At 42.9% G+C, this 18,706-nt stretch overlaps 2 protein-coding genes across 2 annotated transcripts; one reads left to right on the forward strand and one right to left on the reverse strand.

Annotated features, from left to right (window-relative positions):
- The first annotated feature begins 1,961 nt into the window (after positions 1-1,961).
- pierce1 (piercer of microtubule wall 1) lies at positions 1,962-3,288 on the forward strand. Its single transcript, XM_055224119.1, has 3 exons — positions 1,962-2,204; positions 2,525-2,603; positions 3,115-3,288. The coding sequence occupies exons 1-3, from the start codon at positions 2,035-2,037 to the stop codon at positions 3,280-3,282; spliced, it is 417 nt and encodes a 138-aa protein (XP_055080094.1). The 5' UTR covers positions 1,962-2,034; the 3' UTR covers positions 3,283-3,288.
- A 141-nt stretch (positions 3,289-3,429) lies between these two features.
- LOC117376474 (transcription termination factor 1-like) lies at positions 3,430-13,660 on the reverse strand. The gene is made up of 14 exons (XM_033972969.2): positions 13,642-13,660; positions 13,006-13,063; positions 12,643-12,882; positions 11,598-11,809; positions 11,483-11,526; positions 11,258-11,382; positions 10,890-11,075; positions 10,349-10,427; positions 9,251-9,375; positions 7,259-7,475; positions 7,045-7,134; positions 6,864-6,929; positions 6,708-6,793; positions 3,430-4,196 (listed from the first exon to the last, which is right to left on the reverse strand). The coding sequence occupies exons 3-14, from the start codon at positions 12,875-12,877 to the stop codon at positions 4,045-4,047; spliced, it is 1,617 nt and encodes a 538-aa protein (XP_033828860.1). The 5' UTR covers positions 12,878-12,882; positions 13,006-13,063; positions 13,642-13,660; the 3' UTR covers positions 3,430-4,044.
- Between the last annotated feature and the right edge of the window lie 5,046 nt (positions 13,661-18,706).

An 18,706-nucleotide genomic window follows, 5' to 3' on the forward strand; every position in this document is an offset into this window, starting at 1 on the left:
AGATCTTGCGTGGAGCCTCAGACTGACGGAGATTATCAGTGGCCTTGTCTTCCATTTAATTGCTCCACAGTTGATTTCTTCACACAAGCTCTTACCTGTTGCAGATTGAGTGTTCGGGGTCGGTGCAGGTCTAGTTTTGTTTGTGGTTCCTTTGCTCTTTGGTCTTGTCCATAGTGGAGTTTGGAGTCTGACTGTTTGAGGTTGTGTCTTTTATACTGAGGACGAGTTCAAACAGGGGCCATTAATACAGGGGACGGGTGGAGGACAGAGGAGCCTCTTAAAGAAGAACTTACAGGTCTGTGAGAGACACAAATCTTGTTTGTTTGTAGGTGACCAAATACTTATTTTACCGAGGAATTTACCAATTAATTCCCAAAAAAATCCTACAGTGTGATTTCCTGGATTCTTTGTCCTCATTCTGTCTCTCATAGTTGAAGTGAAACTATGATGAAAATTACAACAATCTCTTTAAGTGGGAGAACTTGAACAATTGGTGGCTGAAAAAATACTTTTTCCCCCACTGTAACTGTTTGCTAGTTGTAATTATATCTGTTAATTTATTTTTATATCACTTGTATCTTTGTTCAATATCTTTCATTTGTTAAACAATTTATAAAGATTTAGTTTTGTTTTGGGTTTTTTTGTTTTCTTTCCAAGCATTTAATATTTCTTTGGTAAGCCAAGCGCTTTTTGATGGTTTGCCATTTGTATGGTATTCTTTTACTGGACAGTATTTATTATACAGAGATAGAAATATGTTCAAGAAGTTGTCATACGCTCGGTCTACATTTGTTCTGAGCGTAACAAACAGCCCAGTTGTTACCAAAGAGAGTGCAGACGTTTGGCTGCTCATCCAAGTCACTTCTTCAGTTCTGGTCAGATTGCTGCTGGACACTGCCTTATATGTATTTGAAGGGAGGAGCTAACTACACTGAAACTCAGAACACCTATTGTTTACAGTTTTTGTTTTGTAGGCTAGATCTATTGAGCTGAGTAAATCAAGCCCCTGAGTCATTTCATACCTATTATCATCCTGGCAAGCTCTAATGTTCTCTTTGTTTCCTTTGGGTCTGATGATGGGGTTATAGATGGGGAATAGATCATGTCTAAGGCCCCATTTCCTGTTTAAGGAAGGACTGTCTTTCCTCACAAAAATATCTTCTTTAACTCTCCTCTCAAGCCATTTCTTTTCTCTGGCTCAGATCTGAACCTCACTCTCTTCAAAGGAGTTTTGTTTTATTATAAACTTATTCATTTAATTGTATTAATTGTCCAGTTGACAGATTTAACTTTGTTTTGTTTCCCTTTGAATCAGACCTGGACACTGAGGGATTATATGTTGCACCCCTGAAAATACGGAGAATTAATCAAGAGAGTGATTTCATGTTGTTTCTCTCACGTAGAGGTTTAATGCAATCAAATGAACAGTATTTTACATTATCAAATTTGCTTATGAGTCCAGGCTTAGTAGTTGATCACCAATGATATGATTACAATTCCCTTGAGTGAAATAACAGGAATAATACAGAGAAATACAATACACATTAAATATAATATAATACATGTTTTAACAAACTTTTAACTATATTTATAATGTTTTTAAAGCTTATGTAAATTACTATTTATTGCAAACCCTTTACTGTTTTTAACAATTTCTCTTAGCATGAAATCATATTATGATGAACATCACTGTATAAGGACAGAACATTGTGTTAGGGGCATATACCATTTTAACCTATCACATCACAGACATCTTTATTTTCTAATCTCTTTCTCATTTCCATTCCTATGTAATACTTTGTTCTGACTATTAACTGTGGAACTTTTCTACTTTGCTACAAATGTTGTAAACCTTTGTTATAATTAATAAAGGATAAATAAATAAAGGTCGTTGCCATGGTTGCAAAGGAAGCCCCGCCCCCGGACGAACCGGGAGTTTTAAGGGAGTCCCACGTGATCCTCGTTGTCTCGTCTCCGTGGAAACAGTATATTACATTAGCACATTAGCAAACAACGTCAGGACAAACGGCGGAGATGGAGCAGGACCCGGGGCAGGACCCGGGGCAGGACCCGGGGCAGGACCCGGGGCAGGACCCGGGGCAGGACCCGGGGCAGGACCCGGAGCCCAAAACCAGCGACTTTTACCGAACCGAACCGAACCTCCCGGAGCGCTTCAACCGCCCGAGCCGCCTGCGAGGCTACAGGTACGCCCCGAACAGACCCGACCCAGACCCCAAAGAACCGGACCAGAACCCGAACCCCAAAGAACCGGACCATACCCAACCGGACCGAACCGTTTGGACTAGGTTCAGACCGTCTACAGAGAAAGAAAAAAAAAAAAGTCAAAACCGGGACTAAACCAGGTCTAGACCAAGACTAAACTGGGAGTAGACCAGGTCTAAACCAGGACTGAATCAGGACTAAACGTGGCCTAAACCAAGTCTAGACCAGAACCAAACTAGAAATAAACCAAGACTAAACCAGGACAAAACCAGGTCTTAACTCACATCTGTTTGTGTTTCAGTTCTGCGCAGGCGCATCCTATGTACAGAACCTCCAACCAGAGCTACGGAAACACTGCCCCCACTGTTCACCACATGCCAGTGCGTCTGAACCAGGACTGAACCAGGACTGGACCAGGACTGAACCAGGACTAGACCAGGACTGAACCAGGACTACACCAGGACTAGACCAGGACTAAACCAGGACTAGACCAGGACTAGACCAGGACTGAACCAGGACTAGACCAGGACTAAACCAGGACTAGACCAGGACTAGACCAGGACTGAACCAGGACTGGACCAGGACTGAACCAGGACTAGACCAGGACTGAACCAGGACTACACCAGGACTAGACCAGGACTAAACCAGGACTAGACCAGGACTAGACCAGGACTGAACCAGGACTACACCAGGACTACACCAGGACTACACCAGGACTACACCAGGACTAGACCAGGACTAGACCAGGAGTAAACCAGGAGTAAACCAGGACTAGACCAGGACTAGACCAGGACTGAACCAGGACTAGACCAGGACTAAACCAGGACTAGACCAGGACTAGTTTAGACTAGGACTGAGATTAGTCTCATATTGATGACATTGTGTTTCTAGATGCGCTTCGCGGCACTGTCGTCACGTTTCTCCAAAGCGCAGTTTCAAGGCGGAATGTTCATCGACAGCAGCCTTAACACCTCATTGGACAAGAGCCGCATCTCCACGGCAACAGCCCGCCCCCAAGGCTACACCCCCCACCTGCACCTCAAGGACCAGGGACAATAAAACTACAAACATGGCTGACAGCTTTATTCTTTTGAGTTGTACATCAAGGTCATGTTATGATGAATCTTGCAGCTGCTTCTCTGGGAGTGTGATGCTAACTGGAGGCACTGCTCTGTTTGAAGCTCTGTTACTCAAGTTAGACTTTAATCGGAGTATTATTTTAACACAATCTGACCATAAAGAACGGACTTATCTGAACTACAACAGGTGAGCTGATTTATGCTGTTAAACACGTCTCTCAAATAACATTACAGTCACAAGCTAGCTAGCATTAACATTAGCCAACAGTTTTTCAGTGAGTCACTCTCACCTTTTGTGTAAAATGAAACATCTAAACAGGGCCATGAACGCTCAGATTGATCACAGGCTCCTGAGGATGTGCTTTTTAAATGACTTTTGTGTTTCTCTTGAGTTTTCAGATGCTCTTAAATATTTTTTGACAGTGTTTGCCAATGTGTGCATTGTGTCTCCATGGTTACTGCTGAACATTCAACCATTAACACACATGTAGAACATCCCCAGGAGTAACATCACTGCAAAGTATAAATTCAAATGAGTTTGGGTGGCAAAACCTGGTGTCAAGTAGACAGGGCCAGACAGGTGGTCGTCATGAAAAATGTATTACATAAAACAGTTCACACTTCACTCTCGTGCCTCTGATTATTTCATAGTTTTTGAGATGATGTTCTTCACACATTCTCCGCTCTCGTCCCACATGTGTCATAAATGTCATGCTTTAGACATTCCTACGGGAGGGTGCTCTCAGCTGTTGTCCACCTCACTGTCGACCTCGTCCTCTGGGGGAAAGAGGTGGTCCAGGCTGAACCGGGCCGGTCCAGGGTCTGGACTCGAAGCGAAATTGATTTTCTTCAAGAGCATAGGAAGCTCATTTTGAAACAGGTTGTCCACAATTTCTGCAACGACACAAAACCTCCGTCACTCTACTTTTGGATTTATCATTTGTCTCATAGTTTTAAGGTCCCAAAACCTTTGCAAAACCCCTGTGTTTACGTAGAGGCAAGTGGTGTTTTTTTCCTCACAAATCCACCTTTATTTTGGGAAAAAGCTTATTTTTTATTCAAATTTCTTCAAGAATCTTTGAAAACAGTTTTGCATTTTAATTTATGATTGATGATCTTCGATGAAATTATTGACTGTTCAGAGCCATTTGACTGTGTAAACAGCAGGAAACCAGCTTGTTTGGGCCCATGTTTGGACAATGACACTAGGCTTTGGAGTGAGATTTTATTCCTGTGTTTGTCCTGATCCTGTTTTAGACAAATATGTGACTGGAGCTTTAGAACAACTAAAACTGTTCCATTCAAACAGAACCAGAGCCTCCTATAGGGTCTGTGCTGCTCAGTGAAGAACGCAGACGTCAGTGCAGTCAGTGATCGCTCAAATTGCTCAAGACGGCCATTTTATTCATGTAATAAGAAAAGCAAGTTTATTGTATAGCACAATTTGTACACAAACTAATTCAAAGTGCTAAAAAAGTGCAAAGAAATAAAATTTAAATATATAATTATGCATATATCTTTTGAAAATGAACATTTCTACGATCAGCTCCTCATGTTGAAACCAAAAGCCCCAAGTTACACCAATGAAAAACTGATTCTCGTTCACTAAATTCTAAATGCTGTTTTTTATATGAATCCTTCAACAGTCATGTTTGGGGTCATGTTAGTCTATGGACAGTGAACCTCTCATTGAATACAGGAAAAACTGTCACAATGTACTTCTCTAACAAACAAAATCACTGTGTTCTTCCAAATATTTATGTGGACGGTTACATGCTCAAAAACGTTGAAGAAGTCAAGTATTTGGGCGTCATCTTGGACCCCAGACTAACCTTTAAGAAGCATGTTAAGAAGGTCTGTAAGGTGTTGAAATATAATGTCATAAACTTCCATTATATTAGGAACTCGTTGTCATTGGAAGCTGCAAAATCTTACTTCAATGCAATGAACACATCCTGTACTGCATGTCGTCCTGGTCTCAAGCCAAAGCGACCTATATTCCAATAAGATCTTTGCACAATCAGGCACTCAAAATTCTTGATAAAAAGTCCCGGCAAAACCACCATTGCAATATATTAGACAAATATAAAATTTTAAGCTTTGACAATTTGATCAGATACTCTGATATCCGCCTGGTGCATAAAATCCTTCATGACGCTGCCCCACCCCCCTTGAAAACCTTTGTACAACCACATGCTCAACTCACTAACAGAGCACTAAGGTCTGTCTCAAGGGGTGACTGCAATGTTCCCAAAAGAACTCCCAGACAACTTAAAGAACATGGCAGATTTTCACAGCTTCTCACGGGCCGTCAAAGATTGGCTTTTAGAAAACCAGTCTTGTGCTCACTAATAATACCAAACGGGTATCCAGACTATCAGACGGCTCTTATTATACTGCTGTATCCACACCAGTTGGATATATAGCTACCGGATGCTACCCTCGTGGGTACATCTGGTAGCTATTGTTATAGCTATTGCTTTTTTTGCACTTTAAATAATACTGACCCCCTGCACTTTAAGTAACTGCTGCAATTTTACTTCTATTTGATAATTTTTATTGTTGCTCTATTACTTGTTTTATTAGTCTGTTGAACACTGAATAATCTGTACTTTTGAATTCTTGCTCTGATCTGTACTGTATTGTTTTTGCATTGTATGTGTTAATTGTTGTTTTAATTGCTGTTTAACTGTTATATTAGCTGTTGTTTTAGGACGACAGATGGAAAGTAGCATTATGCTAAATCTGGTGCAGCCATCTTTTTAATGTAACTGCACATTGTCCTTTAAATAAATAAATGAATAAATGAATGAATGAACAGTGGAACTAGGCTTTGTCGGAGGAAACTCTGTCCAATGGTGTAAATGGCCCGTTTACTTGCACAGTCAAATGGCTCTGAACAGCCAATAATTACATCAAATTCATAAATTAAAATGCAAAATTGTTTAAGATTCTTGAAGACATTTTAATTAAAAAAAATCATCTTTTTTACAAAAATAAAGATGGATTTGTGAGAGAAAAAAACCCCAAAACATTTGGCTCTACATAAACACTGGGTTTTGGCCGAGGTTTTGGGGCCTTAAAACTATGAAAAAAATTATAAATCCAAAATCCAGTAAATCTTCATATACATTTGGTCCTATGAGATTTATATTTCATAAAAGCTGTGAGTTTGTTTGAATGAAGTTGGTCTGAAAGGCCAAATACAAGTGTAAGACTCATTGAATCCCATTGTCATGAATGAGCTTTAACATCTCTGTCTCAGTAAAAAATCTAACAGTTTTCAAAAACACCGGCACAAAATTTAGAGTTAGAACTGGACAAACACGTTTACTCATGTTTCTAAAGGACACGGGGTTAAACATCTTTACTCATGTTTCTGGAGCAGATCTGTTTGGCTCTCACCTCCAAAGGAAAGGCGTGTCCAGCCCAAGACCCGAGACACCTTCATCCTGTGGAACAACCTCTGCATACACATGGGAGTCACACCCCTGGAACAAAGACCCGGGTTAGACCTGCTTTAGACCTGGTCTAGTCCCGGTCTAGTCCTGGTTCACTCACCCCACAGACTGGGCCACCTGGATCCAGTCCACATCAGACACATCCTCCACCTGCAGCTGGTACAGACTGAAACACAATAGAATTATGTATTAATAACATAATACATAATTAACATACTATAATAATAGTAGCAGTACTAGCAGCAGTAGCAGCAGTAGTAGTTGTAGTACTTTTGACTTACATCTGGATCAGTTGGACTCTGGTTCGGGCAGACGCTTCTGGTCTGACCTGGGGCTTTACGACTTTAAGACGAGACTTCAGATACGAAAACCTGGAAAACATATGATCATGAGGAATGCGGTAATGGGAGGGCATCTGACATACAGGGAGGGCATCTGACACACAGGGAGGGCATCTGACACACAGGGACACACAAGGATGGGAGGGCATCTGACCATTTCCTTCGACACTGGTCCGGGGAGCGGGACTTGACTTTCTGGCTGATCTTTTTCCAGGGCAGTTTAGAGCAGAGAAGGAAAAAGGATGGACCAGGATCTACACCAAAATCTAGACCAGGACTGGGCGAGGACTCGAGGGCTCGTTTGAGGTGTTTCTTGGTGGCCCTCTTAAGTCGGTGCATTTCTTCTGGAGTCCAGGGCCCATGCTCGGATCCTGGAGAAACATCACAGAGCCCTAAGATCAGACTATAAAGGGTCAGGTTCACGTAGAGGGTCGGGTTCACGTAAAGGGTCGGGTTCACGTAGAGGGTCGGGTTCACGTAGAGGGTCGGGTTCACGTAGAGGGTCGGGTTCACGTAGAGGGTCGGGTTCACGTAGAGGGTCGGGTTCACGTAGAGGGTCGGGTTCACGTAAAGCGTAATGATCACATACAGGGTCAGGTTCAGGTAAAGGGTCAGGTAAAGACCTCTGCGTTTCTCTATAACCTCTTCCATCTCAGATCATGTGGAATCTTGCCACCGGAGCAGTAAATGAGCTGACCACTGGGGGCAGTAGAGAGCACAACTCCATAGAGGAAACTAAACTTTTTTTTATTGACTGAAACAAAACAAATTCTTCTGCCACCTCATTTTTTAGGCTTTTACAAGAAATGCGATCTAAAAACTGCTGGGGGCGCTGGCATGTTTATTTGTTGTTCTATTTTGTCCATTTTGGTCAATCCTCAAACTGACCTTTAGTGTCCTCTGGTGGTTGTTTAAGATAACACAGCCTTGACATCGGAAACATAAGTATAAAGTATAAATGAGGTGATGTTATTACACTTGGAGCACACAGTTGTGTTTATGAGCCCTGTGAAAAGACACTTATCTAAACCTCACTCTTCCTGGAGAGTCGAGTCGTGCATTTTACAGCAAGTTTTAGAAATCTACCTTTTATAAAACAAACGTCAAACATTTTAGTGTGTCCCACAGACGTTCCAAGCTGAGTCTGGTGGATCAATCTAATCTCTGTTCAAAACACCCATCTGAAGTACTCACAGTACTGACATGCAGTCTATGGCTCCCGTCGGCCATTTGCCTCTTGTTTCAACATGTGGCCCGTAATGAAAACAGTTTGAACATCCCTGTTGTAAAGGGTGAGGTTTATGTGAGCCCATATCCTGTACATATCTCTGGACATAACATGTCCAAAACAGGAAGTGGGTATGGGCACGATTCTGGCTCCATCGATTGAAAACAGTGGCTGCTGCTGTCAAACTCGTCATTCTGACCTTAAAATGTTCATATTAACCCGCGCTACATGATCCTGGGGTTTTTATTTTACTATTGTGTCTGTAAATCAAGATATGAACATTAATAACAGACAAATCAGGCTCCTGATTAACCACTATAACTGCTAGCTTCGATGAGCTTCATTTGGAGCTGAACGCTGTCGGTGACGTCACACTCAGTCAATCCACTAAAAATATGAGTGTGGGTGACCTCTGTGCCCTCTGACCCCACCACTGCACCCTCCTCTGACCTCTTACCTATCTGGGCGTGCTGTTTCTCGCAGGCGTAGATGATCTCTGACCTCTTACCTATCTGGGCGTGCTGTTTCTCGCAGGCGTAGATGATCTCTGACCTCTTACCTATCTGGGCGTGCTGTTTCTCGCAGGCGTAGATGATCTCTGACCTCTTACCTATCTGGGCGTGCTGTTTCTCGCAGGCGTAGATGATCTCTGACCTCTTGGTAAATGGTCACATTTTTATATAGCACTTTTCCACCTTCAAGGCACTCAAGCGCTTCACAACAAGGAACCACTCACCCATTCACACACACATTCATACACCAGTGTACGCAGACACTGAGGGCGAGGTGGGTTAAGTGTGTTGCCCAAGGACACAACAACAGCATTCATCTGTGTGAGCTAGAATCGCACCGCCAACCTACGGATCAGTGGATCTGACCTCTCAACCAATGATGTTTGTCGAGAGCGGGAGCTCTTACCTATCTGGGCGTGTCGTTTCTCACAGGCGTAGATGCTGCGTTCCAGTTTGTTGGCAATGGTTTTCCAGTCGTTCCCATGAATCGTGTGAAGCTTCTGTAGAGCCTGCAGCTCGTCCTCAGAGAACCTGAAAGAAAGTGGGGACCATAGTAGCGGGAATCTAACCCTTACCTGGCTGATATGAGGCCTGTCACAATAACACATTTTGAAGTTCTATTGCTGAAGTAAATACAGATGATAAATGACAATATTGAAATTAATTTATGCTACAGACACAAAAACCCAAGAGACGTTTAGTTTGAGTCTGTAATGAGTCAGAGAAGTTATTTATTCAAACTTTTACAGCTCAAATCTGATATAGACAAAAGCTTCAGTAGAGAAATGTGCACATGATAAATACTGAGCCTGAAACATTTACAGTTCACATACACCATATAAAAAGGCACTTTTTTTTCTCTGTCTGACATGAAATAAGACAAAATTTTTCCTGTTTTAGGTCAATTAGGATTAACAAAATTATTTCTATTTGCTAAATGCCAGAATAATGAGAGGATTTTTTTAGACAATTTTTCATGACTTTCTTCAAAGTCAGTGTACACATAGTAAGATTACTATGCCTCAAGCGGAGGAGTTCAAGTATCTCGGAGTCTTGTTCACGAGTGAAAGAAGGATGGAGTGTGAGATTGAAAGCTGGATAGGTGCAGCGTCTGCAGTGATGTGGTCGCTGTATTGGTCTGTCGTGGTAAAGAAAGAGCTGAGTCGAAAGGCAGAGCTCTTGATTTACCGTCAAGAAGGAAATCCAAAACATTTGACCCAAGTCAAAGGCAATGGGACCAAATACTAATGTGTGAAATGTATGTAAACTTTGAAGAAAATCATGAAAAAATCCATCTGTCATTATTCTGACATTTAGCAAATAGAAATAATTTTGTTAATCCTACCTGACCTAAAATAGGAAAAGTTTAGTTTGATTTTATGTATTTTATGTGAGAAAAAAATTATTTTATATAATGTATGGAAATGTTTGGTTTCAACTGTACAGGCTGAACTATAGGACCATGTAGGCCATGTATATGTAGAAGTAGCAGTAGTAGTAGTACCTGCCCATGTGGTTTCGTGGATCAAAGATCTTCTTGCTGCGGACGTAAACTTGATCACACGTCCTCAACAAACCTTCAGCTGGAAAACAAGAAACAGATTTGAGTCAGGACCTGGACTTAGACCTAGACCAGGACCTCAACTTAGACCAGGACAAATCAAGATATCAACATGTGAACATTAATAATGGAAAGGTCCAAACCAGTTTTAGACCAATCAGGCACCTTCTTTATCTAAGGTCGTTCCTGCTAGCATTAGAAACAGGTTTGACTGACAGGGTTGCCAAGCGCCCGCTCCCTGCTAAACCAGCAGGGTGGGCAGGAAGGGCTGTTACCTTCAACAATCTCGCTCCTGATCGGCTCATTGGTAGCTATGATACTCCAGATTAGCCGCTATAATTGCTAGCTTCGATGAGCTTCACTGGGAGCCGAACGCTGTAGGTAACATCACACTCCCTCGGTCTACTTCTTCATACAGTCTGTGGTGAGGACTCATGAGTACTGTGTCACACCGATGCATTGGTACAAACGCGTTTAGACTCACCGATTCGTTGGTAGAAGCGGTGGTTTGCCCTTACGTCCCTCAGGCTGTGCTCTCGTTCAGGGAACCTCTGGGGAAAAAACAGTTCCTCTGGAGTCTGGATCAGTGTCAGCTTCAGGAAGTCCTCCACATTCCGCCGAATCTGAAGATTCTCCTCCTCAGAGTACCTCCCCCAACGCAGCTTCAGACCTGAGTATGGAACAATCCCGGCTGAGTCCCAGGTTCAGTCCCAGGTTCAGTCCCAGGTTCAGTCCCAAGTTCAGTCCCAAGTTCAGTCCCAAGTTCAGTCCCAAGTTCAGTCCCAAGTTCAGTCCCAAGTTCAGTCCCAAGTTCAGTCCCAAGTTCAGTCCCAAGTTCAGTCCCGTTATTACCTTTCCGTTTAAACTCTCTGAATCGGGGCAGGTCGTATCTCAACAGTTTCTGTTTCACTTCCAAAGATTTGCTCTGAACGTTGGGAATAAACTCCTCCAACTCAAGAAGCTCTGAGTTTGAGAACCTGAGGAGGATCAGAGCAGGACCGTGTCAGAACTCTACAGGAGGATCCTAACTGGTCTACAGGAGGTCTACAGGAGGATCCTAACCAGTTTTGGACTTACTGTATTTCCTGCTGTGTGTTGCTTATGTTCATGTCCAGTCCCTGCTTCAGACATACATAATTAATACACAAGTTATGACTGTCTGTCTCTCTCCCTCTCTTTTTCTGTCTCTCACCTCTTCTTTCAGCTGCACTCTGTTTTTCTGCAGAGCCTCCTTGTTTAGTTTCTTTTTCATCTCGTTTCCTGGGGTTGTTTCCTTCAGCTCTGCTCTCTCCGGCTGTGTCCCATTCTCTCTGCTCCTCTTCTTCTTCTTTTTCCTTGTCAACTCTTCTTCTCCTTGGTCCCTTTCTTTGTCTCCTTGCCTCCTCGTCTTGCTTCCTTCTGGGTCTGTGTAAACATGACAGTTCTAATGTTTGTACCACGACCTCCTGCAGCTCAAAGGCCTCATAGAAGGGTATTTACTGGTATGGAGTATTAAAGAGGGGGTAATTACTGCTATGGGGCATTACAGAGGGAGTATTTGACTTCTACGAGGTATAAAAGAGGGAGTATTTGACTTCTACGGGGTATAAAAGAGGGAGTATTTGACTTCTATGGGGTATTAAAGAGGGGGTATTTGACTTCTACGGGGTATAAAAGAGGGAGTATTTGACTTCTACGGGGTATTAAAGAGGGAGTATTTGACATCTATGGGCTATAAAAGAGGGAGTATTTGACTTCTACGGGGTATAAAAGAGGGAGTATTTGACTTCTACGGGGTATTAAAGAGGGAGTATTTGACTTCTACGGGGTATTAAAGAGGGAGTATTTGACTTCTACGGGGTATAAAAGAGGGAGTATTTGACTTCTATGGGGTATAAAAGAGGGAGTATTTGACTTCTACGGGGTATTAAAGAGGGAGTATTTGACTTCTACGGGGTATAAAAGAGGGAGTATTTGACTTCTACGGGGTATAAAAGAGGGAGTATTTGACTTCTACGGGGTATTAAAGAGGGAGTATTTGACATCTATGGGCTATAAAAGAGGGAGTATTAACATCTTTTATAAGTTTCACTTTCATTTTTGACGTTCTGAGTCTCTCCTCCTTTTGACCTGTGATAAGTCCCGCCCCCTTCAAAGTGGTATCACAACACAATAAGCTGCATCCCACATCTCCAGTCCTGGTCCAGTCCTGGTCCAGTCTCAGTTTAACAGTTTTAAAATAGAGTAAAGTGCCTCACCTCCACTCTTCTCCTCGCTTTCCATCTGTGCGCTCCCTCTCTTTCTCTTTGTTTGCTTTTTTACATCCTTACTTCCATGGCTCCTCCCCTCGCTCCTGTCACTCCCTCGCTCATCTCTGTGGCTCTTCCCCTCATCCCCGTAGTTCCTCTCTTCGCCTCCTCCCTCGTTCACTTCGTTCTTTTTCTTCTTTTTCTTCAATTTGGTGAAAGGGGCGGGATCTGGGGGCAGGGCCATGGCACCTGAAAGAACAGGTGAGACTCAAGCCACTCCTCCAACCGCCCTGAGACGCCTGTGACGGACAAGGCTTCAAACACTGAGGATAAATGTATGGACACTCAAACCGATCCCAGCTCTAGACTCACCTGACCCGGCACTGATCCTGGACGTCTGCGTTTGTGAAGTTTGTGTTGCGTTCAGGAGCTGCAGGACACAGAGGCAACTTTAGGAGGCGCTCTCCATTTAATTTGGTTCACAATAATAGTAAAGATGATCAACATGTGCTTCTGTTTATTTATCTACACACATCCTCAAATGAAAATATTAGAACCGAGAACATCAGAGCTCAATGTGAACGTAAATATAGAATTACAGGCGTTAATAAAGGCAGAATAACAAGAAAAAACATCTAAATCAACAGATCGCTGACGTCGTCACAAAACCGGCTTTACAAAGACAGTTTATACCAGGGTCAAAGGTCACAAGAACAAGAAACAAAAACACAGAAGAAGCGGCTGGAGGTCCAAGTTATCTGTGAGAATTTGGACATGTCCGAACGTGTCCCGAGTCACAAAGGCCCCGCGCCCACGTGAACGAACCACAAACATGTTCAAGTCCCAGAACCACATGGACATGGAGACACAACGGACATGGAGAGACAAGGACCCACGGAGAGACACAACCTCACAGACAGGGACACACACGCAAACAGGTTCGGACCCACGGAGACACACGGAGAGACATGAGGAGACAGAGTCTGAGGACAGAAGACACGAGCTCACCTCAAAACAAACCGAGACACGCGGGGCTCCGGACGGTCAGACCCGGTACAGACCCGTACTCCCTCGGATAAAAAAAAAGTTCCGTAGTAAAGTTTGTTTTAGTTTGTTTTAGTTTAGGAAAAACAAACTAGCAAACAACGAGCACGCGAGCTTCACATTAAAACTACAGGCGCTGCACTTCCGGATTGCACGTGTTTACATCCGGGAACAGAGCTGCGCATGCTCCAACTCAGACGAGGCTCTGGAGTATTGCCCTCTATTGGTCACTCTGCACCACTGCAGTTGTTTTTTTATATGTTTAAAAATGGGTTAGAAGTGTTTGAAGGTCCTATATCACACGAACTGACTCATGTGAGTTTTAGTCATGTTCTAACTCTGTTTCCTCCTCAGAAACAAGTTGTGTTTTGTTTCAAACATGTTTGAGTAACATTTTATTATTAGTCTGTAACATCTCCAAAGATCAAAATGCTCTGTTCCACCTTGTGATGTCATGAAGTGGTAGTTTTCAAGCTCCTTTTGCCTTTAGACAAACACTAAACTAAACAGTGTTTTCTTTCTAAATCTGCAGGGTTTGTGAGTTAAACATCTGTGAATGAAACAAAACACAACTCCAGGTCTGTTGGTGACGAGGAAACATTAAAACAGATCAGAGCAGTGCATTATGGGCCTTTGGAATGTGAGTCGGGATTTTCCTCTTTTTCCTCTTCTCTCTCTTTGCTTAACACATTAAATGAATAAAATAGACACAAAAATACAAAATAATTAGCATTTAAGTAAAAAAATAAGTTTTAAAATAAAGTTTATTACATCACAACATTAGAATTATATCAGTGCAAGAGATTTACGGAGAACTAAACCAGGACTAAACCAGTTCTAAACCAGGACTAAACCAGGATTAAACCAGGACTAAACCAGGACTAAACCAGTTCTAAACCAGGACTAAACCAGGATTAAACCAGGACTAAACCAGGTCTAAACCAGGACTAAACCAGGATTAAACCAGGACTAAACCAGTTCTAAATCAGGACTAAACCAGTTCTAAACCAGGACTAAATCAGGACTAAACCAGGTCTAAACCAGGACTAAACCAGTTCTAAACCAGGACTAAACCAGGATTAAACCAGGACTAAACCAGTTCTAAACCAGGACTAAACCAGGATTAAACCAGGACTAAACCAGGTATAAACCGGGACTAAACCAGGACAAAACCAGGTTTAAACCGGGACTAAACCAGGACTAAACCAGGTATAAACCAGGACTAAACCAGGTATAAACCAGGACTAAACCAGGAATAACCCATTACTAAATTAGGACTAAACCAGAACTAAACCAGATCTAACCCAGGACTAAACCAGGTCTAACCCAGGACTAAACAAGACTAAACCAGGACTAAACCAGGTCTAACCCAGGACTAAACCAGGGCTAAGTGTGTTCTTGGCTGAAGAGGACCCTCTGTTCATTGATTCTCTTGGACTGGACTCTGTGGATCAGACTCAACAGTGTCTCCTGCTGCTGGTCCAGAACGGTCTCCTCTGGACCCCGCTCAGACCCGGGTCCTGGTCTTGGCCCTGGTCCTGGTTCTGGGTCTTGAAGCAGACTGACTGGAGCTCTCTGATTCTCCAGACGTTGACTCTGACTCCTCACAACCAGGTCTATGAGAGACTCCTCCTCCTGAGAGATAGAAGAGAGAAGAGGAGAAAAGAGGAGAGGAAGAGGAGAAAGGAGGAGAGGAGGAAGAGAAAAGAGGAGAGCAAGAGGAGAAGAGAGCAAGGAGTGAGGACGTTGGCTTCATCACACATGACCAGAAGTAAACCAGGTCTGAACCAGGTCTATAAAAAATCCTCCAGTAATGGACCTGGCCCCATCCTTTCCTCCTCCCTTCCAGTCTACACAGACAAAGGGAGAACATGCAAACTCCACACAGATACAGAGAACATGCTAACTCCACACAGATACAGAGAGAATATGCAAACTCCACACAGACTCTGGGTTCAGACTGGGTGCAGACCAGGTCTGGACTTTGGATCAGGTCTTACCTTCCTTCGGCTCCTGGCGCTCAGACTTAGACCGCGCAGTCTGAAGGGACTCCTGCAGGGGGCGGGGTGATGGTCATGTGATCGGAGGCTGAGGTTGTGATTGGACACTGACATGGCTCTGCCCTAAAATATAAACAGATGAGCGCTGAGTCACAGGGCAGCCTGATCCTACCCCTGACCTCTAACCCCCTACCCCTGACCCTACCCCTGATCCTAGCCCTGACCCTACCCCTGACCCTAACCTGACCCTACCCCTGACCTTAGCCCTGACTCTAGCCCTGACCCTAACCCCTACCCCTGACCCTAGCCCTGTGAGTTACAGCTGCCCTGGGGCAGCCTGATCCTGACCCGGTGGTCACACATCACACTGACTCTTTCAATGAGCAAAAAACCATAATTGGTGTACACCAAGGTCAGAACCAGCCACCCTCTGGTTAGTGGGCAAAGCCAACTCACTCTGTCCCAAAAGATTACATCATAATAAGTAAAACTTCCAACTATTTGAACATTATATTTAAAATAAAGATGTAAAACTCACCACAGACCTGAAAGTAGTGCCTAAAGTAGGTCACCCCAAGGAGACAAGGAGGCAAGGAGACAAACGAGGAAGCAACAGAGAAGATGAGGGAGCTAGGAGACAGTCAAGGAGCCTAAGAGCAAATCAGTAGTGGACACAGCCTTGGTCCCCTTTGTTTCTCCTCTGTTCCTCCTCTGTTCCTCCTCTGTTTCTCCTCTGTTCCTCCTCTGTTCCTCCTCTGTTTCTCCTCTGTTTCTCCTCTGTTCCTCTGTTTCTCCTCTGTTCCTCCTCTGTTCCTCCTCTGTTTCTCCTCTGTTTCTCCTCTGTTCCTCCTCTGTACGTCCTCTTTGTCGTTTGAAATACAGAGGTCCAAAGTCGGACTAAACTCACATTAAACTTGGATTAAACTCAAACTAAATTCGGATTAAACTTGGACTAAACTCGGGCTACACTCGGTCCTCTTTGCACTGCAGACTCAGTCAGAACTAAACCAGGACTAAACCAGGACTGAAGCAGGACTGAAGCAGGACTCCCCTTTTGGAGCTGTTGCCCTGGAGACACATTCTTTTATTCAGCTCCATTCAGTTGTATTCAGACCTCTGCGGGCCTCAAACCCTCCTCCCTCCTGCTCTCCCTCTCCCCCTTTTCCCCTGCCCCTCCTCTTTTCTCCTTTCCTCCTCTCACTTCTCTCCTCCTCTCCTTCTCCCTCTCCTCCTCTCCTCCTCTCACTCTTTCATTTCTCTCCTCTTGTCCTCCTCTCCTTCTCCCTCTCCTCCTCTCCCTTTTTCCCTTCTCTCCTCCTCTCCTCCTCTAACTCCTCTCCTCCTCCTCTTCTCTCCATCATCTCTTTACAAACAGAACACCTCTATCCCACAGTAGCAGAGTGGTTAGCCTCTTGTCTTTTTTATTGTTATTATCATAAACAGGGCCATTAAAGAGGGGATATTTACTTATTAAGTTGTACTTTCATTTTTGAGTCTCCCCTCCCTTTGCTCTCTGTGCAAAGTCCCTCCCCCTTCAGAGCACTATCACAACACAATCAGCTGCTTCCCACTAATGAAACTCCTGCACATCAGGTTTGTCAAGTTGACAAAAATTGAAAATAATAAACAAAAACTAAAAATCTAAAGAACTGAAAAACTGAAAACCTAAACAAAAAAAAGAAAAACTAGAAAAATACAGAAAAACAAAAAATCTAAAGAAAAACAAAAAATCTAAACAAAATAAAAAAAAATAAACTAAAAACTAAAAATTAAAAAACTAAGCAAAACAAAAAAACTGAAACTAAAAAGCTTAAATAAAATAAAACACTAAACAAATCTAAAAAAACCCCATAAAAACTAAAAAAGAACAAAAACCTAAATAAAACTTTAAAAACTAAACAAATACAAAAATAATAAAAAATAAACAAAAAACTAAACAAAAAAAAAAACTGAACAAAAACTAAAACATTCTAACATAAACTAAAAAACACTAAACCACAACCAAAAAAACCCTAAACAAAAAAACCTGGATTAAAGCAACTGAACTCTGAGGCCTTTTTCACTCAGTGTTGTGTTAATGTTGTTTTAATGTTGTTAAGTGACTTCCATCTTTACACGTCGTGTTTTTTTTCCTTTCCTTTTGCTGTTTTTTTTCCTCTTTCTTTATAAGTGACCTATTAATTTGTGTAGTGTAATTTGTTTAATAATAAAAACGTGCTTGTTTGTGTCCCATTTAACACGAGTCTCACCCCCTGAGCCTGTCTGGACCAATCAGAAGCCAGGATTCTTCCAAGTTAATCTGTTAATGACATTAACGACTTTTACTTTAACCTCTTATAACAGGACCAGGACTGAACTTGGACTGAACAAGGACTAAACCAGAACTGAACCAGGACTGAACTTGGACTGAACCAGGACTAAACCCAATCTGAACCAGGACTAAACCAGATCTGAACCAGGACTAAACCAGATCTGAACCAGGACTGAACCAGGACTAAACCAGGACTAAACCAGATCTGAACCAGGACTGAACCAGGACTAAACCAGGACTAAACTGGCTCTGAACCCAGACTGAACCAGGTCTAAACTTGGACCAAAAGACCTGGTGTTGTACAGAGGTGGTCTCTGGGCTTGGACTCTGGCTTTGGTCTTGGACTCAGTCTCTTTGGGGCTCATTCTTTTCCTGAAGTTCAGATGAATCTTTGGAAACTCCCATGATGCAATGCTGCAGATAGTGAAACTACACTTCCCATGATGCCATGCTGCAGATAGTGAAACTACACTTCCCATGATGCCATGCTGCAGATGGTGATGGAGGAGCTGGTGAAGTACCTGTGCAGGTGTGAGGCTGTGGGCTGGCTGCAGATCTCAGGTCTGTGAAGCATTTAATTAAAAGGCTTCAAAGAGGGGGTATTTCCTGCAACGGGGTGTTAAGAGGAGTATTTTACTCCAAAGGGGTATTAAACAGGGGTATTTTACTCCAAAGGGGTATTAAACAGGGGTATTTTACTCCAAAGGGGTATTAAACA

Source organism: Periophthalmus magnuspinnatus, chromosome 9 (genome assembly GCF_009829125.3).
Source record: "Periophthalmus magnuspinnatus isolate fPerMag1 chromosome 9, fPerMag1.2.pri, whole genome shotgun sequence".
In the NCBI taxonomy this organism is placed as follows: Eukaryota; Metazoa; Chordata; class Actinopteri; order Gobiiformes; family Gobiidae; genus Periophthalmus; species Periophthalmus magnuspinnatus.

What these genes read in the sequence shown, in the direction of transcription:
- pierce1 (XM_055224119.1), top strand. Translation starts at nt 2,035, where the DNA reads ATGGAGCAGGACCCGGGGCAGGACCCGGGGCAGGACCCGGGGCAGGAC. An exon ending in AGCCGCCTGCGAGGCTACAG is followed by an intron (nt 2,205 to 2,524) that starts GTACGCCCCGAA and finishes TTTGTGTTTCAG; the next exon opens with TTCTGCGCAGGCGCATCCTA. An exon ending in CCACTGTTCACCACATGCCA is followed by an intron (nt 2,604 to 3,114) that starts GTGCGTCTGAAC and finishes TTGTGTTTCTAG; the next exon opens with ATGCGCTTCGCGGCACTGTC.
- LOC117376474 (XM_033972969.2), bottom strand. Translation starts at nt 12,877, where the DNA reads ATGGCCCTGCCCCCAGATCCCGCCCCTTTCACCAAATTGAAGAAAAAG. An exon ending in CAGAGAGTTTAAACGGAAAG is followed by an intron (nt 11,076 to 11,257) that starts GTAATAACGGGA and finishes TTCCATACTCAG; the next exon opens with GTCTGAAGCTGCGTTGGGGG. An exon ending in GACACGCCTTTCCTTTGGAG is followed by an intron (nt 4,197 to 6,707) that starts GTGAGAGCCAAA and finishes GTGTCGTTGCAG; the next exon opens with AAATTGTGGACAACCTGTTT.